The sequence below is a fragment of the Andrographis paniculata genome, unplaced genomic scaffold (assembly GCF_009805555.1).
Source record: "Andrographis paniculata isolate CXL003 unplaced genomic scaffold, ASM980555v1 Contig52END, whole genome shotgun sequence".
Lineage (NCBI taxonomy): Eukaryota > Viridiplantae > Streptophyta > Magnoliopsida > Lamiales > Acanthaceae > Andrographis > Andrographis paniculata.
The window spans coordinates 2,635,135-2,662,457 of record NW_026137587.1 but is presented as its reverse complement, the minus strand read 5'-3'; the positions used below and the strand labels follow the sequence as shown (position 1 = coordinate 2,662,457).

The 27,323-nt window shown below is 31.0% G+C and overlaps 1 protein-coding gene across 2 annotated transcripts; it reads left to right on the top strand.

Moving 5' to 3' along the window:
- Positions 1–3,201: 3,201 nt before the first annotated feature.
- On the top strand, positions 3,202–9,267 carry LOC127254633 (ribulose bisphosphate carboxylase/oxygenase activase, chloroplastic). Of its 2 annotated transcripts, none has more exons than XM_051279847.1 (12): positions 3,202–3,548; positions 3,682–3,767; positions 3,884–3,893; positions 4,272–4,334; positions 4,594–4,707; positions 4,805–4,866; positions 5,302–5,356; positions 5,507–5,708; positions 6,309–6,415; positions 6,892–6,947; positions 7,680–7,772; positions 8,957–9,267. In XM_051279847.1, the coding sequence occupies exons 1-12, from the start codon at positions 3,227–3,229 to the stop codon at positions 9,062–9,064; spliced, it is 1,278 nt and encodes a 425-aa protein (XP_051135804.1). In that variant the 5' UTR covers positions 3,202–3,226; the 3' UTR covers positions 9,065–9,267. The 2 variants fall into 2 exon arrangements, with proteins under 2 accessions (XP_051135804.1, XP_051135805.1); XM_051279848.1 differs by having other exon boundaries at positions 3,379–3,555.
- The last annotated feature ends 18,056 nt before the right edge of the window (positions 9,268–27,323 follow it).

The window sequence follows — 27,323 nt, the reverse complement described above, 5'->3', positions numbered from 1 at the left end:
ATAAAAACAATGAAGATATTATATACCTCTCAAAATTATGCATTAAATGGAATTGGAATGGATCAAAAATACTATTAAAAATATAGGGAAAAGATGTTTCACATTGTTGAATAATACATAAATAAAGATTATTTTAAATTTTCATAGAATCACTGTAATTTTATACTATAATAGCCCCATATTACTAACTATAACTACTTTTGATGTTAAACAAGGAAAAAAATTGATTAATTCCATTAGTACCTCCAAATCTTCTTAGGTGACATCTCTTAGAATCCAATTGGAATAAACCATTGCATGAAAACATGGTGGCCATAACGAACATCCGGTACTTCATCATATCAATGCACCGGCTTAAGTTGGATATATATCCATAGGTGATTTTTGAGTTCACAATCCAAATTAGAAACTTCATCCTACAAATTTTACACAATATGTACGCTTACTGCATAGTAGCACTTTTGAGTATGATTAAATTCAAATTTTTATGTCACAAGCATTAGGTATGTCTATACATTTGTTGTCTTTCATCTTACCCTTCACATCCATAATGGTATTGAAGATATTTTCAACATGTTATTCTTAATATGCATAACATTTAGATTGTGTCAAGTATGGTAAGCCTTAAAAACTGTTTTTTTTTTTTTTTTTTTTGTCACCTAAAATTATCGGATATACTTTTATCCATGTCAGTGGCGTCCAACTATGTTACTTTGAGGAACCCATAATCATTGCTCTCATTACACTGTTATTCTTATGATTTTAGACTTGGAGAAGTAATCGTATTAATTATCCCATTTTTGAACTTCTTGTCATACTAATACAAATGGTTGTACATAAGAAACCTATGGTGTTTATTAAACTAAGATTGCTTACAACCATTTGGGAGACTAAAAACTAAGTTTTGGTCTTGACACATCGGACAAACAATCTTCTATAAAGTATCCACCTAGAAATTATCGAATAAGCTAGAAGGTTGCCTATAAGAGATTTATTAATTGATAACAAATTGAAAAAAAAAATGAAAAAAAGAAAGAAAAGATCACCTATAGTCTACAAAAATGTCACCTTCGTAGTAAAATTTACTTTACAGAAAACATCAAGTGGGATGTTGTTTCCCAGGTTCTGTCCCTCTTATTTTTTTTTTACTTTCCATTCAATTCTTCTATCAAGAATTGTAAGTGTATATATATATATATATATTATATCAAACTCTGCATTGTTTTGAAGTAAGCAACCATTGAGAGATTACCTTGGTATAGTATGCTAATCTCCTTTCTCTTTTGATAGATGAGCGGTCCATTGTGTAGTTTAAATTTCTACCATAACTCATAACTTGTGTTGATAAGGCTAAAGACAACTGTAATTTATGGAGAAATCGAATTTAACAACCAACCGAGCATCATATTATCATTTCTCTCCTACTTTAAAGTTGCGATTAGATCCTCAGGTCTTTTAATTTCTCCAATCACGAAACCTTTCCTTTAACCGAAAGAGCTCTCAAAACAATTTTGTTCCAAATAAGATAATTTGTCTCTATGATTGAAGACATACCAAACTCATATTTGGTTGGTTATGAGAAGAAATTTCCAATTGAGCAATGGATGAAGTCAAAGTGCTCCCGGTGGGTAGGTTCATTATTTCAGTCAAGGGATTTGTAAAGCTTAGTAGCGAAGGATATGTCGCCATTTTGGTTTTACTCACGAAATCAATCAGAATATAAAATCTTAGCGGAATTGAAACACAAGCAACAATGCATAAACAAAGAAGAAATGAGATCAATCTCAAACCAAAATCACCATAGGCTCTGATACAATGATGATGAAATCAACAATCAAAATGGAGAATTTTCTAATTTATAGGACTTAAAAAACTAAAAGTCGTACAAAGAAATCGTTTATCTTTCACAAAACTAACTAACTTTCTAAGAACAAAGAACAAACTTGACTTATTGCTGATTAATTTACTTTAACCTCTAGCATATTTTCTGCAATTCGAACTGTAGTTTGGTGCAACTAGTTTTGTGGTTCATCATTTTCTGCTTTGAATTTGCACGCCTAGGCACAATATGTGATAAAAATAAGTACTAAAAGATATAGATACTTAGAGCATCAGCAATGGTAGGTTTTTCATTTTGGAGATGTATCGAGATCAGTTAAACAAAAAAAAAAAAAAAAAACCCATAAAATAAAAATGAAAAACTCCTCCACAAAACATCTTGCCAGTGGAAATGCAACATTTTTATGCCATGTGTCCCTATTTAGTAAATAATATAAAAATAAAAAATGTATGTAATATATTACTATTTTTGAAGAAATGTAAAAATTTTATTAAAATAACAAAGCCAATATCTCCCGCTTATATGACAGAGAAAGAAAATGACGTGAAAATTTGAAAAAATGAAATACTTGTACGAGGTTTTCTTTTATTACTAATGCTCTTATGTATATACTATCTTGTGTGTATAAATAAATTTAAATATTTTAATCCTTATCAATCATTTAATAATTTTTTTTTTATAATATTACAAGACAAATAATACTAAATTTATAAAATATATAATATTGAATATATTTTTTTTCTAAAAAAAAATATCATATTAGATTATTAATTTTTTACTATTTTAATTGTTTTTTTTTTCCAAAAACTCCTAAAAATTCCTATAAACATAGCCTATTTTTGTTTACCCATACAATATTTTAAAATTTTGATACTCCATTATTGATTTATTGTAATAAATTGTCCGAATGAAAGTAGATAAGAGAATTTAATAAAGTATAATCCCTAAGTGATTAAAAAAATGTATTACTAAAATAATTATAAATGAAGATAAATATAATTAAATAATTTAATTAAAATTAAAAAAATTATACATTATAAAATTTAAAATACTATTCAAATGTACAACTATATTTAGAAAAAAGATTATATGAGATGAGTCAAAATAAAAATTATAAATAATTTATGTGAGTGGAATGAAATATAATTTTGAAAAAATCACGTACAACAGTGTTTAACGTAGCAGCGCAAGGCCACATTGCCATCCCAATACATACATACTTGTAACGGTCAAACTGAATTACGAATTTATGAAATCAATCCAAAATCAACTTGAGACGAGAGGGGGAGGCCACAAATTTCTCGCAAGCAGAATTTTTTTTTTTTTTTTAATTAATTTAAAAAGCTGATATAATTAATAAATTCCTCCAGCCACCAATTTCCAGCCATGGCTGCTCTTTGCTTCCATATTTCTTCTTCATCCATCAAATTTCCATTCTCCCAACTCTCCGCTGCGAAGCTCTCCAATTGCGTCGCAATTCGCTGCAATAACAGAGGCGAAGGAAATGAGAACCACCCCAATTCTGAAGAGGCGACTAAACAGCAGAAGAAGAAGCTCTCTCATCAGTCTTCCTGGGAGTCCAAGGATTCCGAGGGCAAAGATTACTTGTATAGACTTGGCGCGGAAGCCGATAACATGAATATCGCTGTTGGAGCTAGGGCTGGAGTTATAGATGAACTCTTCGCCGGCAATTTTCTTGGAAGAGACTGTAATGAGTAGTAACTCTTGTCTGTTATTTTTTGGGGATTTTAGTTGCGAATTTCTTTGAGTGGCTGTAGATTGGCGTAGGGTATGGATTTGTGAGTATTTAATTTTTCTTCCACTTGCTTGAATTTTGACAGCGGATATTGTGTTTGATTATCGCCAAAAAGCTACAAGGTCTTTCGAGTATCTTCAAGGAGATTATTACATTGCGCCTGCATTCATGGTATATTGTAGTCTTGTTGTTGAAACTTGAATGTCTTTTGAATTCTTCTTTGTATTGTAGAGAGACATATGATTTATCTGACACATGCCTTTTGTCTTATTTTGTGTGGCTGGCAGGATAAAGTTGGTAAGGCCATCAACGTGTAAAGATCAAATTCAATGCCAAAGAAAATAAAATTTAGTGCAAAACACTTGACTGATGTGTTTCAAATGCTTACATGACAAATGATATTTCCTTGTCATGGTTTCGGTATCCTAATTCTTACAGTAATTGTTTATCACATGATTTGATCAACTCTTCAGGTTTTGCATATTTTTGTTGTTGTAGCAGGACACCCTGAGGGGTGTTCCATATGGTAATTTTCTTGTGCTGCTACTTTGTAAACTCTGAAATTCAACAAAGTAGTTTCATTAGGTTCTTGAAAACTGACTAGGTGTTATATAGAAGTTACAAGATCTTGTTGTTATCTATAATATTCTGATATAATTTCTGTTTCTATTTCAGCACTGCACATAGTGAAGAACTACATTTCTCATCTGCTCAATGCTAGAGTTCCTTTGATCTTAGGTGAATTTATTTTCTGCAAATCAATTTAAAGACATTAATAAGGTGATATATATGTGCAAATAGAGCAAATCATGGAACATTGGGTAAGTTCTTATCTTGTTCTTGTTATTTTAATTGATTTAATTTTCCAATCCAACTTGCCATACTTTTAAAAAAATTTGATGCATGCTTTGTAAATCCAAAATCCAAACCAACCACAATCCCTCATTGTACTGTTACTATTATCTTGATGAAGGAAATTGAACGTGCTAATTGGCAGGGATATGGGGAGGAAAAGGACAAGGTAAAACTTTTCAAACTGAACTTATTTTTCGTGCAATGGGGGTTGAGCCGATTATAATGTCAGCAGGGGAATTGGAATCGGAGAATGCAGGTGTGCTGCCTTTACATGACTAGAGTGATTTCATGTTCAATTGATTCTCTTGCATTTAAAGTTCGGAAGCTATATAATTTTCTGTTTATTTCTATAGGCGAACCAGGAAGATTAATACGCCAACGATACAGAACAGCTTCTCAAGTGGTTCAGAACCAAGTTAGATTGTTCTCTGAGATATTTGGTTATTAACCATCATGCTCTAGTTTGCACTTTGTATATGCAGTTTGTATTTTTGGTTCTCCTCTTAGCACAACACTAAATAGCTAGGTAAATCCATAGTATGAGGCTGGTATGTACAACATATAGTCATTTTTGTTTTGATAGGGGAGGAGGAGGGGGTATAGATGTAGTGATATTACTGCAGTTTTTACATAAAAGGGGCAATCCTGTTTTTTATCTTAAGTTGTGGGTTTGGCTTACAATTTTCATGGACTCAACTTTTACCCCAACTGCTATATGCAGAAATAATGCTTCAGAAGACATCAACTTCTTTAATCTTATGTCCATTCAAGTGACAATACTTCAGTGATATCTTTCTTTTACCTCTCCAGAAAATGTGATTTGTTGTTGTTTCGGCTTTCTTGTGTTCAGGGAAAAATGAGTTGTTTGATGATCAATGATATTGATGCTGGACTGGGCAGATTTGGTAAGAAGAATATAGCTGACAAATAATGAATATAGCTCTGCTTTATAAACAGCTTCAATTATGTGCTCCTTCATATGTTTTAGTTTAGTCTCTGAAAAATGAACCTATACCATACATTTTCTAACAAGTATTTTTGGGCTTTATGAATAGGTGACACTCAGCTGACGGTGAACAACCAAATTGTGGTTGGGACACTCATGAACATAGCAGACAACCCTACAAGAGTAAGCATAGGGCAAGCTTGGAGAGAAGAAGACATTACAAACAGGGTTCCAATTATTGTAACAGGAAATGATTTAACAACAATCTATGCTCCATTGATTCGTGATGGAAGGATGGATAAGTTCTACTGGTAATTTTGTCATCTCAAAGCTAGCAATTCACACACTTAATTCTTACAGTTGATGTAAATTTTTTGAAAGGGTAATGCTGCAGATGGTTACTTTTCTCATATCTCAGTTCATTAAGAAATAGGACTGTTTGAAAGTGACATATACTCCATAGATGGGTCTAGCTTGTTTGCACGATTAGGATGATTTTTCCTGTCTTTCTCCCTTAAATGTACAGTAGTAGATGGATGCTGTATTGCATCAGTTCCATCCAAGAAGATAGCTAATTATTTAGTTCGTATATGGCTTGCGTGTGTTTAAATATCAGATATTTGATGCATAACTAAAGCTAATACAGCTTTCAATTGTTGCAGAATGTAACTTTTTAGTAAATATTTTACATAGTACTTCAGCAGTTTAAGTTTAGATGCTGTAATTAGTCGGCTCTGGAACTAATGATTGACATTAGAATTAGATCTTAAATGCATATATATATTCATGCTTGTGTATATTGTTCAATGATACAACTATCTGTATGCTAATTGCTGTTCGTTGATGACGAGTCAAACATGAATAAACATGTTCTATTTTCACTTGGATCTGAGAGTCATCATCTGGTGCAGGCAGCCAACACAAGAAGACATTGTAAACATTGTTCACAGAATGTACGAGAAAGATGGCATAACAAAGGATGAGGTTCTGAGCATTGTCAGTGAATTTTCTAATCAAGGTACCAATTCAGCTGGAATAACATGTTTTCTACTTATAACCAATATTTGGATATTTTCACGGGTTTTATTAATGTAGATTGTTGTTTCCAAATAATCTTCTTATTATACATATTCTATGTTGTATTGCATGATGAATTTAATTGATTTTAGTAAAATTTAACTTGCTTTTTACTTCTATTTCTTTTTATACGAGTACCTTACACATCATCTAGTATTCTTCATATACTATGTTTATTTGCATTATCTGCTGTTAAGATTTCATATCTATGATTTAGAAATCTCAAAATGATCTTGAATCATTTTAATTTCTTGCAAATATCAACTGAAAATTGTACAGTCAATCATACATCCAATCACAAATTTACAAACTTCAAAGTAAAATATGAAATTAATGTGAGAGAAAGTGATGGCGCTGATTTATATGATTACCACTCACTACTTATACCTGTCGTTCTTCTGTGTATCTGTGGTGTAGCATTAGACTTCTATGGAGCCCTAAGGTCAAGGACTTATGACCGATCAGTCCTAAAGGTAACGCATCAGCGAGTTTCAAAATGCATGTTCACTTTTATTGCTGTTTTTGCAGTTATTAAGTATCGATATTTCATAATGGGATGGATGTTGAATGAAGAAATTACATATACTGGCCATGATTGTTGATGCAATTCAAAGTTTGAGCATGAAGCTTCTTTTCTTTTCAAATTGAAACTTCAAGTGAAATGATCACTAGGTACATGAAAGAAGTAAATCACACTTAGCTTGTACCATAGTAAAGTATTATGTTTATAGGTTAACTTTTAAGCCTTTCGAGATTCGTGAAGCACCAACAATTGACCTGTTGATGGGAGAAGGAGAAGTCTCATTCTTACAAATTAATCCCTTGCTATTATATCAAAATATTATGTTATATACTTGAATGTTACTTTGGAAAGATGCTTGTAGTCTTGTAGAAAGTAATCCTTGTTCTATTCTCTCTGACAAACAACAAGACTGTTGCAGTTTCCTTAGATCTAGTCATACTTCTGAAAAATTTTCCTGAGAAGAATAGAGAAGACAACTTCTAAGACTAATTTATGGCTTTTTCTTATTCATTTCTTTTGTTCAACATGGTTTTCGATATTTATATTTTCTTGCTGGAAATACAGAAAATTCTCCAACCCCATTTGTCTGCTATTTTATTTCATTTCATTATTATTATTTTTTTTTATATCAATTACTTCATTTTCATTTTGGATCTCAACTTTGTTTCGGGTATGGTGGCAGTGGGTTAATGATGCTGGAGGTGTTGAAAATCTAGGCAGATGGCTTCTCAAGCAGAAAAAGGATGGAAAACTTCCAGTGTTCACAGCTCCAAAGGTATCATCTTGAAGCTTACTATTACTATGGAAATTTAAGTGTTAGCATGTTGCTTATAGGAAATTATGAGAAGAATTGCAGTTTAATAGAGAGAAAGCAAAATCACAAAATCTATCTAGTAGAAAGAGATGGATATTATTACTCGGTATTATGTACATAAAAAACATGACTAACAGGCATTGCTGCTGCCAACTGACATCTGAAGTAAAAAGGAATAATCATTATTGAATTAACTGGAAGCAAATGAAAACATTAGCAAGCAGATAGGGACTATGCCCCATCCCAGGATTAGATAGGGAACCTAAGAAAAGAAACTAAAGGATATTAGTGGATAGACAAACCCAACCTTGGGAAGATTAGAGCTTGACAGATATAATATGCTAACACTACTTGAATTCATGGGAGCCATAGCCAATGCCTGTACTTTACATATGTAGCCTTACAAGTGCATGTGTACCTTACTTATGATCAAAATTAAAGTTGGAGAACTTTACAAATGTTTTTTCTTTTTAATCCAAATTACAAGTACCAAAGCCTTTATATATACTCCTAAACTTAGGAAATAGCAAAAAGAACACTTGAAAGAACTTGACATGAACACTTTTGGAAGCTCCCAGAAAAGAATTTATTGATTCTCTCCCAATTGGTTGGACCGTGGGAAAAACTCGTGTCACTGTAAAGTTTAGAATGTGGTATCTCACTTGAGAAAAGGCTTTAAACTTAAACTGAACTTTGACATCCGGAAGGTCTTTTTGGCACTTTGTGGTGTCGGTGCAAATATATAGGCTCTGCCTACATAGATATATACCGTTTACATAGAAATTTTTTGAACTTTTATTAAAATTTATCAACAGCAACTTTTATGAAAAATGTCATATGAAATATCTTCCAGTCACAAAATCACATTGAATACAACTTTTTATTATTTTCAAAATTTTCTAAAACTCAAAAACTTCTATGTAAACGGATGGTATTGTTTAATTGTGGTTTTGGTGTTGTTTAATTGTGGTCTCTCTGGGACTCCATGTCACCATATTAATTCAAAACAAGTATCTTGTGGAACTAAGCTTTCCTGACTAATATACACTCTTGATAATAATCATCTGGCTAGACGACACAGACGTGCAGTTGATCTGTTCCATTATTTTGTTTTGTTTTATTTTATTTTTATTGCACGTGTACAGCAAACAGTGGATCGTCTATTAGAATCAGGATATGATCTGGTTAAAGAGCAAAAGCTGGTAATGGAAAGTAAGCTCTCGAAGGAGTACATGAAGAATATGGATGACTGAATAGCAGGTTTAAGGACACGCACACACTTATCTGTGCTATATATTTTATTTAGTTGTTGTTGTAGAAAATACGGAGTCTTCACTGTGCACGCTTGTGTATGTATCCATGCAAGCGATTTTGATGAATCAAGTCACATTTCTAAGGGATTATGTAAAACAATATCACGTAAACTTTGATGATTATTATTCAGAATAATTTTCAATTTGTTTCGTGATCCTACCTTTTATATATATATATATATATATATATAGTCATTGCTCTTCGAATGTGCTATGGGTAAACTCCCAACCAAACCTAATAGCCTACAAACTATTCTGGTAAGATAAGTCATACTAAGCGAACAATATGTAATAGACCATCCTACTATTATAGTATTATTTATACTTTCTATGGTCCATTAATACTCCTTGTTCAAAAATAATGTCTCAAGAAAGCTATATACAGATAGAAGAGGGGATGAGGTTGAGTTAAACTCATCTTAGTCTTGTTTCTTATCTTGAAGTTCTTGTAATTGTATTTTTAGCTTATTCATCTTTTGTGGGAGTCATCCTATAGAATGCCTTAAATATAGAGATAGAACGGGGGATGAGGTTGAGTTAAACTCAATTTCCTTACATGGGGAGGCCTGGTTAGGCCACTTAGAAATATCTTTCCGAAGTCTCTTACTACAAAGAGGCCGACACTTGTGTTTCCACGCCACAAGCCAAATATGCTTGTCATAAAAAAGGATAAGGCATAATAAACTACCCTTTATTTCAATGAAATATTCCAAGGACAAGAAAATAATAAAGTATTGAGTAAAAGATTACGATGCCCCTTAGGGATGTGAATTTGTATTTTTGGGTCGTATTCGCGTCGGGTTGAATAATAGGAGTAACAAAAAAAGTCAAATCCGAACCCGACTCGAATTCAAAATTTGACCTGAAACTTTAGACCCGAACACGACACGAATTCTTTCGGGTCGGGTTCAGGTTGACTGAATTAGTTACAGGTCACTCAAAACCCGAAACAAAACCGACACATAACAGACCTGAAAACTTAAAAAAATTAAATTGATCTAAAAAAATTCATTTTTATTTTTTTATTATTTTATATTTAATATAATATAAATATTATAAATTAAAATAATAATAATAAATAATTTTTAGGTCAACTTGAAACACTAAACTCGAAACCTGATCTGATTTTTATATTTCGGGTTACCAGGTCGACCCGAACACGATACAAATTTTTTCGTTTCGGGTTCGGATCGATCCGATTTTTTGCAAACTCGAAATACCCAAACCCGAACCTGAAAAATTTCGGGTCGAACGGATTCGATATTTCGGATCGGGTTTAATGTTGACATCCCTGATGCTCCTATCCAAAATTCTAGGCTTGTAACATTCTATAAGGTGGTAGCATAATATGATAGATTTATGTAGAGTTGGATTTGCCATTGGTGGCTCTCTTCTATACAAGGTCTTCTTCATTGGAATACTATTTTCTATGGGTTCACTCCTTGTGTGTGGTAGTCATATTAACTTGAATTTTTTATTTTCCCTACTTGGTCGTGTAGTCATTCTCGTTCACCATCATATATTCATTTAAGTTGTTGGTTGTATATAATTCTTTTGTTAGTTGTTTCCATTTAGTCCTTAATATGTTTGCTAATTTCTAAAGTTCCTTAAAAATAGTTTATGATATGTCGTACTTGGCCTCTGTTCAGGGCGGATGTATGTGGGGCAAGGGGGATTCCAGCCCCCTTTCTCCCACCCCACCCCTTTATAATTTTTAATTTTTTGTTTTTATTTTATAATATATAATATAAAAAATAATAAATAAATTAAAAAATTGCAAAAACTTGATAGAATATTTATATGAAAATTTAAATTTTGAATAGTAAAAAAATTTATATAATAATAATTTTTTGATAATATAAAAATAGATATGAACAAAAAAGTAATAAATAATAATTAAAAAAAATCTTCAAAAATTTTTCAACCAAATACACCGAAAATGATATTTTTAACCGTTTTTTTTAATAAATGTTTTTATTATTTATCAATATCATATAATACAAAATTTATCTTGTAATATGCAGTTGTCAATGTAGATTGATATCTTGTAAGATTTTCGAAATATGATAACTCCATTGATAAAATTATTGGATAAAAATAGATGATGATCGTTTCAAAATTTGTAAAATTAGTCCCCTTTTTCATTCTGGTCTGGTTCCGCTTGTGCCTCTATTCCTACCTGGACATAGTGATCTTGTTCGTACTTCCATTGCATATGATGGAGTTCATTTTTTAGTACAAGCTTCGGTGGAGTTCATGGTATTTCTTACTTCAACTTACTTTATAAAGTGCTCTACCCCTAGTCTAGCCATGCAGAAACTATGGGATAATTTTGATTTGGGGCTCAAATCAACTTGCATAGTAACTCAACATTGCAAAACCCCAAACCAGGTCAAAAAAAACACACCCTTTAGTGATTTGTCAGGACTATGGTTTTGAATTTTGATTAGACATTGAATTTGATGTCATGTTTTGTTAATTAGTGTTAGAATACGAAAATGAAATTCTTTTTTTCAATCATAAAAATATATGTGTATTTATAATGATATACAAATCATTTAAATAAAGTAATCATAAATATAATATATTGCTTCTAAATATATTTTAACATCACTCCTCAAACTCAAGATATGATTGAACAAACTTGAGTTTGTCAGAAGTGACTGAAAAAGATATAGTCGAAATCTTCCACGAACAAACTTGAAGTTGCCATTGACTAAAAGTGGTGTACTCGTCTACTGGATCAGAGTCAGAAGCAGAACTCAACACCATTACAATTGGAAACATAACTCACTTGGTCACAACGGAACTAGAGGCGAAAATAGGACTCGTTCACTCTTAATAAAGATAGAGCCGAAAGCAGGACTCACTCGCTCACAACAAAGCTAGAGCCGGAAACAAAACTCACTCACTCTCAATAGAGTTAGAGTCGAAAACAGGACCCTCAACGGCGTTAGAGTTGAAAGTGGAACTCTGTCAGTGGAGATCGAAGTAGTAGAGACGTAGACTACATGAAAATGATAGCATGATCATGGATATAAGCAAATATATCAATAAAATATAAAAGTATATACGGGATATAACGGGGGTCATGGATGTACTTGGAGAGAATTTGGCTCTGATACCATATTAAAATATTAAACTGAAATTCTCTATTTCAATTATAAGAATATATACATATTTATACTGATATACAAATCGTCTAAATAAGGTAAGAATCCTACAAATATTTTAAATAGGACGACTATCATAAATATAATATATTACTTTTAAATATATTTTAACAATTAGAAAAATATATATTTTTTTTATTGAGAATTATAACATTATTCTTTACTCCTTCCGTCCACTTACAATGAAAATATTTACTTTTTGCGCTATATTTAAGAAATAATAGTATTTTAATCATAGTTTGTAGTTAAAAATAGTGCAATCACATTTTTGCTCTTGTTTTTTTTACGTAAAAGTAATAATGTGATGTAAAATAAGAATATTTGCGACAAAAATTAGATATTTAATAAAATATTTACTTTGTAATTTAACGTCCTAGTAAGAATACTTGTAAAAAAAAATTAAGTATTTGTAATTAGATATATTTTCTTTTATTTACTTTTGGCGCTATATTTAAGAAATCTCTTGCAATCGCGACATCTCTGCACAAGAGATTTCTTCTCTCCCTTCCAGGTAAGCGCTCTGAAAGCATAATTTTTTTTTTAACAAAAATAAAAAATTTCTTCGGCATTTCTAAAAAATAAAAAATAATTTATGTCAAAGATGATGAGATACTTTGGTTGAATATTTTGATTGCGGATGACCTTAGACCACTGTACCTCCACTCTATTTTTGAAGTGAAGTTTTTATGGCATTTTGTAGTATTTTTGTATTTTTGTTATTTTTTGGGATGTATTGTGTAATTTTATTTTTTAGCAGATGCTATATAATTTTATATATTAAAAAATTATGTATAATTTTATTTTTTAAAAGTGATGTATAATTTTATTTTTTGGAAAGTGATATATAATTATATTTTTAAAATTAATATATAATTTTAATTTTCGGAAAGTGATATAATTTTATTTTTTAAAAAAAAATAATGCGTAATTTATTTTTTAAAAGTGATATATAATTTTATTTTTTAAGTGATATATAATTTTATTTTTTTAATTGATATGTAATTTTATTTTTTTAAAGTAACATGTACTTTTATTTTATAAAAAGTTATGTATAATTTTTTATTTTAACTAGTTATTTGTCTCTATAGCATTTAATTATTTATTTAAAATTATTTTATTTGTAATAGTTATTAATTATAAATGTTAATTTTAATATATGGAATTTTTAAATAAAATATAAATTATATGTGTATGGATTATAATGTAAAATTAATTAAAGTTGGGGTATAATTTATAAATATAAAAAATTACATAAATAATATAAAAGAAGATTATATAGGGAATATATTTAGAGAGTAAAAATTGAAGTTTATGATTGGAGTAAAAGTACAGTAGATCAGCTGCATTTGTACGGTAGCAACTGCAAAAATGGAGTGACGGGTTGGAGATGGCCTTGGGGTGTATTTTTTTTAAGAAGTTTGGAAAAATTGAATTTGAGTTTAGATTTGATTTGAATCTTAAAATAAATTTGAATTTTTATATTCCTTAAGCTTTATAGATTTTTTATGTGTACTGATTTAATATGTAATGATTGTGCTAATGTAAAAATGTAATTATAGAATTATTATTAATAAAAAATTAGCAACATCTTAATATCAATACAAAACCACCAAATGTATATAACAAATATGCTATGTAATATCTCTAATCTGTGGCACAATAATCCTAAAGGTATAGTAACTTATCGTCTCCGAATTATATAACATTCCACTATTCCATAATTTAGACGAACTAAAAGAGAAATAATAGGGATGTATTGGAAGAAATGAGAGTTACACCGGAGATTCGTCAGAAATATTGTCCGAAAAGAGGAAAAAAAATAATAAAAGAATACGAGGGAGAAGAAATGCTTATGGTATGTATAAAATGAGTGCCAGAAACATTTTTTTATAGGCATTGAAATGAAAATTGTCATCAAATTTGTCATTAATATCTGTATTAATTGAGCATAATCACGTCTTTAATATTCGTTAAACTCCTGCTATAAATGTTATAATTTATTTCCTACGTAATGATTAAATTTTTTTATATTTAAGATAAATTTTATTATTTAATTATCATAATTTAAAAAAATTATTCAAATAATTTTGCAAATATAAATATACATCAATATATATATCATAGAGTATATATATATATTAATGTAAATTAAATAGAGTTTTTAATTAAAACAAATTATTTAATTTAAAAATGAATAAAAAGTATTATATAAATACTATAATTTAATAATTATATTAATTCAACAACCCCTTAATTGAAATCAAAGAACTATTCCCCTCGATCTGTCGCTCCTTCTGAACCTCTCGCCCACGGGTCGTGAACTTCTTTTCCCGGAGAAGAAGCAAACAAACTTGATAGACCCAAGTCTGAATTTGTAGGACTTTGTTGGATGGGCCGGTCGATTACAGATCGTCGTCCCCTCCCCTGGATCATACATCCTCCATAACAAGCCGAAACGCCACACGCATTTGTTGTTAGGTATTTGATCAAATAGGATCGTCTCGTTCCTAAAATTTTATTTTAAAGGATATTTATTCATTGCGTTAAACAAATTAATAATAAAAAATAGAGTGATGTCACAAATATATAATATTCATAAGTATTGTAAATTTTAAAATTCTAATAAATATATTTATTTTTTATGATTTCATTAAGTATATCAATTATAACTATATAGTATTAATGGTAATATATTAATTATAATTTTATTAATTATGATATATTTAATAGCATTTAATACATATTTATTTTATTAAAAAATCAAATTAATATCGATGTTCACGTCTTTAATATTCGTTAACCTCCTGAGATAAATATTAAAATTTATTTCCTTCATAATAATTAAAATTTCTTTATATTTAAGAAAAAAATTATTATTTAATTGTCATAATTAAAAAAAAATTATTCAAATAATTTTTCAAATATAATTATACATCAATATATTTGTATCATAGAGTATATATATATATTAATGTAAATTAAATAGAGTTTTTAATTAAAACAAATTATTTAATTTAAAAATGAATAAAAAGTATTATATAAATACTATACTATAGATTTAATAATTATATCAAAAATTTTATTTTAAAGAATATTTATTAATTGTGTTGAACAAATTAATAATAAAAAAATAGAGCGATGTGACAAATAAATATATAATATTCATAAGTATTGTAAATTTTAAATTTTAATAAATATTTATTAATTATGATTTCATTAATTATATCAATTATAATTATATAATATTAATGGTAATATATTAATTATAATTTTTATTAATTATGATATACTTAAATAACATTTAATACATATTTATTTTATTAAAAAATTAAAAAAAATGACAAAAAAATTTGATAAAGTGGATCCCACAATGATCTCTTATATATATATATATATATTATTTTGTTAATGTAAAAATGTAATTATAATTTTTCTTGGTAAATAAAAAATAATATATTTTTTTGTTTATTATCCTGAAAGGTGACCTGAGGCGCAGTCATAAATCCAACCCTACACACCACCAGTCATTTGGACAAATATAAAATAATATTTAGAAATAAAAGTTGTGGGTAATGATTGTTTCGATTTGCTATTTGTAATAAAAAAAAATGCACTTTTTGCTAAGAAGAAAACTAGTAATATTTTTTTATGACTTAAAAAAAATGAACATAAATTTGAATAATTGAGAAATGTTGCAAAATATGTATTTAGTATACACGAAGTGACTATGTGGCCTATAAATTGTATGTTTTTCTTTTTCCTTACGATCAAGATTTTAATACCTATAAATATGTATTAATTGTTGCACTGGACACACAATAAAAAATCACACAATTTCTTCTCCAATCTCTATATCTCTATAATTATATACACCTTCATATATATTATATCTTATAAATACAAGTATTGTACTTCTGTCACTTGAAATTATTATTTTACCCTTTCTCTTATTTGCATGTTTGTCTTTCGTCATCTTTTGTTTCACACAAAGCCTACCTAATTTAGAATTCACTCCACATCGCTCTTTACCCTTTCTCTTATTTACATTTTTGTCCTTAATCATCTTTTGTTTCACACAAAGCCTACCTAATTCAGAATTCACTCCACTTCGCTCTATTCCACGATGGTCGCCATTGCATCCCACCACTGTGTTAAGAAAAGATCCGGGCTTTCAACCTAAAACCAATTGGTGATAGGTGGAGTGGCCCTTCATCCTTATAGTAGGGGAGTTCCCACATATTTACCAATGTGGAAAAATATTAAACACTCCTCCCTCGAGATAATAATCTCGAAAATGCATAGCGGATCAACACCCAATATAGGCACCATGGCTCTAATACCATATTAAGAAGGTCCGAGCTTCCAACCTAAAATCAATTAGTGATAGGTAGAGTGGCCCTTCACCCTTATATAGTATGAGAGTTCCCACATATTTACCAATGTGGGACAATATTCAACACACTGGCGTTCTACACACCGCCGCCTCCGACCCTCACATCCAAGGATTTCGAGTTAATTAGTGCCTTGACTGCTTTGCCGAAATCATGAAAAAGTTGACCAGTGATTTCAACCGAAGGTCTTTTAACTCCTCCGGCATTTGCTTCTGCACCGACGACTCTCTTTTGATTATAGTAGGTACCCGAACAACAACGGTGGCGAACAGATTTCCTTCAGCAACTCTCACTACAAAAATAATAGTATATTTGTAATGAAATTTCGTCCCTAAAGTTCACGTAGCTAACATAATTCTATTCCTAATTCTGTCTCTAATATAATTAGTAACGAAAAAAGTGTATTTAAGGACAAAAAAAAAATTGTTACAAAAATGACATTTTCTTGTAGTTTCCAGTCCCTTCCACCTCCATCCGACAGCAGCTTCCACCCGTGGACAGCTACTCGTCTCAATTGGCTAGCTCGAACTGCACCGAATTCCAACTACTGTACTTGGGTACAAACAACCTTATAGAGAAGAAAGTCAAGGTTTACATAGCTTATTTTGATTGTAATATCGTGTAACTTATGTGCGTGTGTATTGTCGTTAGTTATATATGGTAGCAGCCTTTCTGATTAATGGGACATTTTCTTTGAACACAACCATCCTTGTTTCTTTCCTTTTTCTAAACCTTGAATTTATTTTCTAGATTGCTTCATGTCAACCTGGGCAGTTTCCTAATAATGATTTTAAAGAGCTCAATAATATGCCAGAGGAGGTCAGTTAGCATTTATCTTTATTCATACTCTTTGAATGCATTCACCTATTATTTTTTTATTTATTATTTCTGATTGGATGTTGTGTTCCAACTTGTAACATTCTTGACACTCATCTTAAATAGTTATCTCAATGATCCACCATTAAGAACCATAAATTGTTTCTTTTTGTAATAATATCTAATGATATTTATCAGCGAGAGTTAATCATTTGATATGCTTTAATTGTTTAGTCTTACAACTTTGGTTGATAAGTATGACAAAATTGGGTATTAATTTATCCGTTGTTTAATGGAAAATTAAAAATAAGACTTTATGTGGTGTGTGATTCCTTAGATTTTGAAGCATCTTTGTAATTTGATTTTTATTGTGTAATATTCTAAAATAAAATGTTCGACTTTTGTGTACATTGCTATGAATCAAGCAGATAGGGAGTTGTGAGTCCTAATTCAATCTAGGGACAACTAATTTTTGCACACAAAGTTGTATAGTATTTTGATTGTATTCATAAAACTTTTTTACTACTTACAAGCTTTAGAGAAAATTGAGTAGAACTTAGCAGCGATGAAGATTATGTTGTTAGAGTGTGGTGAAAGTGAGCCAAGTGCTGATCAAACTGCACAAGTTATACTTCAAATTTGTAATGAAGATGTCATTGCTATTTTATTTCTTCAATTGTCGATTTTGGGATGGGAAGTAAGTACTCCTAATAATTAACAAAATAAAGGAAAGACTTTTCTTAGAAATGATCTCAACAGGTTACAAGACCAATGTGCATGCTATCAACACAGATCTCAGTTAAGGCATCAATAAGAGGAAGAGATGGTTAGCATTCTTTCGGTTATTCATCCAAACTTTTCACTTTTTTTTTTTTTTTGAGAAATGTGCAACTGGTATAATGTAAGATAAATAAATTAGAGGTTGAAGGAAGTCTAAGTTTATATAGCTTATTTTCTTGTAATATCATGCAAGTTGTGTTGTGTATGTTATAGTTAGTTATTTGCTTGCATTGTCATCTAAGTTGTGTGTGCTTCTGCCTACTCATGCATGTCTATATGTTTAGAATCAAGAAGTATTCTAGCACGGTTTTGTGTGAATTTTTCATCCAACATTAATGTTGAGGTTGCTTTCCTTTAATTTTGTTACAATGTGTAGAATTTGTTTTACCTATGGCTCAAAATACAGGTCAACACTGCAACTAACTATATGACTTCATTGGCTTAGGATTTAGGGTTTAAGGTGTTCTTAAGTTTTTTGGTTTCTTGGAAATTCAGATATGAGATTTATAAGAAAGTAAAGTTCCAAGATTTTGAAACAGTCTTTGAAGTTGCTTTCATGGTTTTGAGAATCGAAGGTATATTTAGGGTGTGTTTGTTTGAAGGATTTTGGTGGATTTCCACTATTCATCCAATTTTTTCCCCCCAAAAACATCAAATCAAACACCTATTTTTCATTTTTTATATTATACTAAAAATCAATTTTACATTCAAAACATCACATCAAACCCTATTTATATCACATCATACAACTATTCAAATTCAAAATTTTTACTATTCAAATCCCAACTCAAAATCCAAACCCCCAAACAAACACACCCTTAGTGGATTTATAGAACATTGAAGCCACACACATCAAAGCCTACTACTGAACAAGGTGGCATACAGAGCATAGGAGCAAAAAGTATAATTAACTCTCATCCTTATGAATGTGTAGGGTTGTACAATTTTTTTTTTACATTACACATCATCCCGCGCGGCATCGCCGCGTGCCGGGTACTAGTATATATATATACATAAATACAAACATAGCCGTACACACACACACATTTATATATATATATATATTTTTTACACTTACCAATATTATATTATTCAGCTCGAAGGCTCTTGCCTATTTTATTTTTGGCAAGTTTTATTTTTATACTATCTATATTATCTATTTTCTAAACTATAGAAAATTATGCAAAATTTTCTTTTAAACTTTTGTCTCTCACCGGCAATAATTTTCTCACTTGGTCTATAGACGTAGAAATACATCTGGTTTCTATGGGCTTTGTTCATACAATTGCCAGTGAAAATACGACTACAAGCCAAGATCGGGCCAAGGCTATTATTTTCATTCGTCACAATCTGGACATTCCTTTACAATCCGAATATTTGACCGTGAAAGATCCACTTGACTTGTGGAATGAATTGAGGGAGAGATTTGGGCACTTGAAATATATCAATCCCCCAAAAGCCCGACATGATTGGCTTAACCTGTGTTTGCGGGATCTTAAAACTGTTACAGAGTACAACTCTGCTATCCATAAGATTACATCTCAGTTAAAACTCTGCGGAGAAATTGTTACTGAGAATGATAAATTGAATAAGACTTTCTCTACATTTCATGCGTCTAATATTGTGCCGCAACAAAAGTATCGTGAGAAAAATTTTCAAAAGTATTCACAGCTCATAGCATGTCTTTTATTATCTGAGCAAAATAATGAGTAACTGATGAAAAATCATCAGTCCCGGCCCACTGGTTCTAGTCCGTTCCCTGAAGCGAACGTGACATTTTCTGAACGAGGCCGTGGATGTGGTAGAGGCCATGAATGTGGTCACGGTCGTGAGAGTCAATGCGGTCGATACACCCCTTACAATCACCGCGATTTTCACATTAACAGAAAGTAGAGTAAATCCCAATATTGGGATATAGCCGAAAAGGCTAAATAAGAAAGAGGCAAATTGACATTTGTCATCGGTGTGGCATTGAAGGTCATTGGGCCAATACTTACAGAACAGCCAAACACCTAGCCGATCTTTATCAAGCCTCACTACAGAAAAATGAGGAAAGAGGTCGAGACTAATCACGTTGATAACGATGACGACCCTTACGATGATCTTCTAGATTACGAAAATGCATTTTGATATAACGGATTTTGTGGAAGATCCAACAAATTCCCAGTTACAGACATACTATGTCAGTTTATATTATGTTATTTTATATTTTTTAATATTTAAATTATCGCATATTATCTTTTTGTAATATTTATATTTGCCTTTATTAATACTGCGTTTATTTATATTTGAAGGTTAAATGGATGTCAATCAAAATGATGCAATTATGTGTTTCATTAACAGTGCAACGGCACATACTATATTGAAACACGAAAAATATTTCTCTCATTTGAAAATAGAAAGAATGAATATTAATACAATAAGTGATAGTGCAAAATTAATTGAAGGCTCTGGAAAAGCCATTATATTTCTCTCCACAGGGACAAATTGTGATACAGTATGCATTGTTGGCGACTAAAGTTCGAAGAAATTTACTGAGTTTTCATGACATTCGGAAAAATGGTTATCATATTGAAACTATAAGTGATACCGATGGTGAATTTTTGTTGATCACCAATATCATTGATAAAAAAAAATGCATCATTAAGAGATTATCCTCACTCTCTACTAGCTTATATTATGTCAGATTAGGTGTTGTTGAAACACACCTCACGGTAGATCAAAAGACTACCGATTTTCAAATATGGCATGATCGCCTTAGGCATCCTGACAATATAATGATGAGGCGAATAATTAAGAATTCGCATGACCATTCATTAAAAGTTCAAAAAGTGTTAAACTCAAATGAGTTAACATGTGTTGCCTGCACTCAGAGAAAATTGATAACCATGCCATCGCCAACTAGAGTAGGTATTGAGTCATCTACATTTTTGGAAAGAATACACGGGGATATATGTGGACCAATAGACCCACCATGTGAGCTATTTAAATATTTTATGATCCTTATTGATGCATCTACTAGATGGTCACATGTCTGTTTACTATCTACTCGCAATATGACATTTGCGAGATTGCTTGCACAAATTATTAAATTACGGACACAATTCCTCGATAATCTAATTAAGACTATACGTTTGGATAATGCTGGTGAATATTCATCGAATGCATTTGATTATTGCATGTCGATTGGAATTACTGTAGAGCACCCAATTGCTCATGTTCATACACAAAATGACCCGTTTCAGCTTGGGGACATGCAATCTTACATGTAGGAACACTTATAAGAATGAGGCCAACAAGCTATCATAGTTATTCCCCCATGCAATTAGTATTTGGTCACGAACCAAATATATTTCATCTACTTATTTTTTGTTGTGCTGTTTATGTTCCTATTCCACCCCCAAACGTACAAAAATGGGTCCCCAACGTAGATTGGACAATTATGTCGGATATGAATCGTCATCAATTATAAAATATCTTGAACCTATGACGGATGATTTATTCACTACAAGATTTTCAGATTATCATTTTGACGAATCATATGTTCCGACATTAGGGAAGACATAAATGAACTGAAAAGGGATATTAATTGAAAAATCCCATTGAATTTATGTGATCTTCGTACAAAGTAGTGTAAACTAGAAATTCAACTCGTTTTACATTTGAAAAATATTGCAAATCAGTTACTAGATGCATTCAATGACTCGAGTAAAGTCACTCGACATTCAAGCTGCTAATGCTCCTACTAAAATAATTCTCCCCGATGAACAAATTGCAAGTGCTAACAAATCAGCGACACGCTTAAAACATGGTAGACCACTCGGTTCCAAAGACAAACATCCTTGAAAAAAAAAAGGATGAATGAATTATGATAATTATGAAAATATTAGGATTGACATTGATAGACCTCAATCTAATGAGGAAGTCAATTTTGAAATACGTGCTCCAGAAGAGTACGATCTTGAAGAACATGATGAGATTATTGAAAACTCAATCAACTATGTTACTTCAAGAAAATGTTGGAACTATAAAGAGACAATTATTGATAATGCCTTCGCATACAATTTAACACTTGATATAATGGAAGAAAATGAGGATCCAGAGCCAAAATTGGTTCATGAATGTCGGCAAAGAAATGACTGGCCAAAATGGGAAAACTCAATTCAATCAGAACTTGACTCATTAAACAAAAGGGAGATCTTCGGACCAATTGTTCAAACACCAGACGGTATAAAACCAGTTGGATACAAATGGTTGTTTGCACGAAAAAAAAAATGAACATAATGAAATTGTGAGATATAAAGTCCGTCTAATAACCCAGAGATTCTCATTAAGACCTGGAGTAGATTTTGATGAAACATACTCTCTGGTTGTTGATGGAATACCATTTCGATACCTTGTGAGACTAGCAGTGCGAGAAAAGCTCGATATACGTCTTTTAGACGTAGTTATTACATATCTTTATGGCTAATTGGATACTGATATTTATATAAAAGTTCCTGAGGGATTTAATATGTCTGAAGCATACAAATTAAATCCAAAGAAATTATATTCCATCAAATTGAAAAATTCATTGTATGGACTTAAACAATTAGAGCAAATGTGGTTTAACTGTCTTAACGAATGTTTAATAAAAGAAGGTTATACTAATGATCCAATATGCCCATGCGCCTTTATAAAGAAAAATGGATCAAAAATTGTCATTATTGCTATATATGTTGACGATCTCAATTTAATTGGAACTCCTGAAGATATTCAAACTGCAGTTGAATATCTAAAGAAAGAATTTGATATTAAAGATTTTGGAAAGACAAAATATTGTCTGAAATTACAAGTGGATCGTGTGGACAATGAGATATTTATTCATCAATCTACATATACTCAAAAGGTATTAAAACAATTTTATATGCATAAATCTCACTCTTTGAGTACATCAATGGTGGTCAGATCCCTTGATCCTAGTAAAGATCCATTTAGGCAAAGAGAAGATAATGAAGAAATACTTGGCCCCGAGGTACCATATCTCAGCGCTATTGACGCATTAATATACCTTGCGAATTGTACCAGGCCAAATATATCTTTTTTCAGTAAATCTACTAGTCAAGTTTAGCGCATCCCCCCAAAGCGCCATTGGAATGGTATCAAATACATATTTTGTTACCTTTTGGGGAGTCATGACCTCGGTCTATTTTATTCGAGTGAGTCTCGAAATGAATTAATCGGTATGTTGATGTTGGTTATCTGTCTAATCCACACAAAACAAAATTTCAAACTGGCTATTTATTTACTTGTGGTGGAACTGCAATCTCTTGGAGATCTGCTAAACAGACGATAACAACCACTTCTTCAAACCATGCTGAGGTTTTAGCAATTCACGAAGCCAGTCGTGAATGCGTTTGGTTGAGGTCTATGACTCACCATATTAAGAAACATTGTGGCTTGATTAATGATAATGTATTACCTCCTACAATTTTGTTTGAAGATAATGCAACTTGTATAGCTCAGTTAAAAGGATGATATATTAAAGTCGATCGAACAAAGCACATATCTCCGAAGTTTTTTTTCACTCACGATCTTCAGAAAAATGGTGAAATTAATGTGCAAAAAATTCGATCCTCTGAAAATTTTGCAAATTTGTTTACGAAGGCGCTACCGACTGAAACATTCAACAAATTGATACAAATAATTGGAATACGTCGACTGAAAGACATCAAATAAAGTCCAAAACAGGGGGAGCGTATTAATACATGAATGTTGTACTATTTTTCTTTCATTATGATTTTTTCCCACAGAGTTTTTTCATAATAATAATTTAACGAGACACATTCTTTGTATAAAAGCATCTAAGGGAGAGTGTTACGAAATATGTACGTAGCACACACGAAGTGACTACATGGCCTCCATGTGTGCTTTTCTTTTTTCTTCCGGTCAAGGTTTTAATACCTATAAATATAATTGATATAGTGGATAGACATTAAAAAATCACACAATTTCTTCTCTCAATTTCTCTCTCTCTCTATAATTATATACACCTTAATATACATATATATACATAAATATAAACACACCCGTGTATATATATATATATATTACACTTACCAATATTATATTATTGAATATAATTTATAATCTACATTAAAAAATTTAGGGTGTGTTTCTTTAGGTAAGGTTTGAGAAATTTGGCTTTGGTTTGATTTTTATTTTGAAATTTTGGATGAGTTTGGTTTTTGTTGTTTCTTTAGAGATATAAATTTGGTTTGAGTTTGAAAGATTTTGATATGAATTGATTTAATTGGTAATGATTATGTTGATTGAATGTAGGGGTGGAAATAGGCCAGACCAGGCCAGACTTTGGCTAAATAGGCCAGACCAAGCCAGACTTTGGCTAAATAGGCCAGACCTATTTTATAAAACTAAAGCCTGAGTCTGGTCTATCGGCCTATTAAAATATATATCTAAGGCCTAAGCCTGGCCTACTTTAAAGTTTGGCTTGGCCTACGAACCTATTTAAAAGTCTATATAATTTTTTTTTAATTTTTTTTTCAAACTTAATATTTGTAGAAAAATATATACAATTATTTATTATATATAATAAATCAGTTAAAATAAATTAATTTTTTAGTTTTTATTGTTACCAAATATAATTTTTTATAAATTATAAACAATTAAAAACATAATATTTATATATATTAGATAAAAAAAATATACTATATAAATATATAAACAGGCCGGCCTAATATGTCAAAAAAGCTTTTCGTAAAGCCCAAGTCTGTTCTGTTTATTTAAAAAAGCTTAGAAAAGCCTTATTAATCAATAGGCCAGGCCAAACCAGGCCTTATGCAGGCCAAACTGTAGGCCCTGACAGACCGCCTGACCTATTTCTATCCCTAATTGAATGGTGTATTGTATAAATTTTTTTAAAAATAAAAGTAAAAAAAAGATATTTTTGGATATTTCGGGATAGTTTTATTTGCCAACAATAATAAAAAAAATTCCGAGTAATATATATATATATTTTTTTACCACTCGCCGGCAAACACTACGAGTAATTGTCCCGGGGCACGCCTCTTGAGTCGATCTTCTTTGCCATGGTGGAAAACAAAGGGTCTATTTGTGCAGCAATTTTTTATAATTGCCATTCCCAATAATAATATTTTATATCTCTTACACAATTATCATACCACCCACAAAAGAAAATTCAAAAAAAATTAAACACTTGTTACAAAATAATAATAATAATAATAATAATAATTAATTATTCAATTTAAAAATATTATATTTTATATTTTTAACATAATTTTTTATGCCATATAAAAAAAAATCAATCCACGAACAAATGATGGGTGAGCGGAGCCAAAAGGTTGTATATGGGATTGTGTGTGAATGCTACATGTTTTTATTACAGCCAAAATTTTAAAGAAGGGCTCAGCACCATGCTCTGGATCATTCATTATGGTAGATTTTTTTATTTAAATTTTTATTAAAATCAATAAAGAATTTTCCTTGCAATAAAAGAGAACTTTCAAATTTATCAAAATTAAATAGTTTTAAAAACTAATTTCAAGTTTATTTCTGGAAAAATCTTTTCTTACTTGGAACAATTATTTAAAAAACCCAACAATCACACGCTGGACTCCCGCTACCGCCACCGCCACCGCCACCGCCACCGTCCCTGCCACTGCGACTGCTGAATTACGAATTAGTACATTAGATGCATTGCATTACAGCAGTTCCTTCTGGGCCTGCAGTCTTTGAATTGTATTGCATTGTATGTGTGTTTGTAGCGAATGAGTCACTCACAGAAAGGGGCCGACAAATTTGTTTGGAATGAAATCAGAAACCACCAAACCCAAAACAAATATCACTGCTAAAAACCACACCTCAAATTCCTAACAAACAACAAACGTGTCGAGATCTGTCTTCTCCCAAACCCCACCCTCACGTGTCGCCCATCAGATCACACTCCCACATTCACATTCACAGTCACAGGCACCGCGTGACTCACCCGTCCATCCATCCTTGTTTTTTTTTTTTTTTTCTCTCTTAAATTTCTACCCATCCTTCCGCTCCATCGGAGAAATTCAATTTCACAGAGTTTGTGTGCAACTGTCGAGCGGCGATGGGGTGGTGGCAGAAGCTACTTTTCCCGGCGAGGAGAGTTTGGTCGGCTGTTTCCGCGCGCCTCAAGCCTCGCAACAATGGTAATTCTTCATCTTCATCTTCATCTTCCTTTTTTTTTCAAATGTTTATTCAATTTCAGCGTTTCATCTCTGTGCTGGGTTCAAACCACATTTCCTCATTTGTTTGCTTGCTCATTATTGTTCATCATTATATGACGATTATATATGTGTGCGTTTGTTTTGATTGATTAGAAACAGCGAATTTGGGGATTAATTGTTGAAGTTGAACCATAATTTCTGCAATTTATATATATCCTCTGATACAGAGATGAATATATAAATAAAAACGAAATTTAGAGCAAAATAAAATGCCATTGTTAGGAATAGGAGCATTTTAGTGGATCAATGATAGAGTTCTGGTGGGATGTAATTTATGTCATTGGGAAAACACAGATACAGTTTTTTTCTAGAGATGATTGAGATTTATTCAAGAAGATAAAAGTATAGATCCATTAATCCAGTGAAATTGTATTCAATTTTAAATAGTTTAAAGTGAAATAAATAAATAATTAGTGGACTGGAGAATAAAGGATGTCCTTTTCTTTTGAAAGTTCCTAAGCCGAAAGCCAGTCTTGACTCTTGATTGCTCCTATTTTATTACTCTAATTTAATGTTACTGCCAAACATATTTCTTAATTGAATTCCTGTGACAAATAATGTTCAAAATAGTCACCTGTAATTTAGAAACTTAAGCAAAGTATTTCATCCTGACATGTAGTTACCCTTTTCATCTAAGTTTGTGAAATTTGGAAGAAAAGAAAAAAAAATAAATTAAAATTGTATTTGTTAAAAAAATAGGCATAATTTTATTCTTTTCTGTATTCATTCATTCTTTCAAATGAAATAAAGGTTATCCTAG

Excerpts from the sequence above, each read along its gene's own strand:
- LOC127254633 (XM_051279847.1), top strand. The coding sequence starts at position 3,227 with ATGGCTGCTCTTTGCTTCCATATTTCTTCTTCATCCATCAAATTTCCA. Across the intron at positions 3,549-3,681 it reads CAATTTTCTTGGAAGAGACT|CGGATATTGTGTTTGATTAT; the intron begins GTAATGAGTAGT and ends GAATTTTGACAG. Across the intron at positions 5,357-5,506 it reads TGCTGGACTGGGCAGATTTG|GTGACACTCAGCTGACGGTG; the intron begins GTAAGAAGAATA and ends CTTTATGAATAG.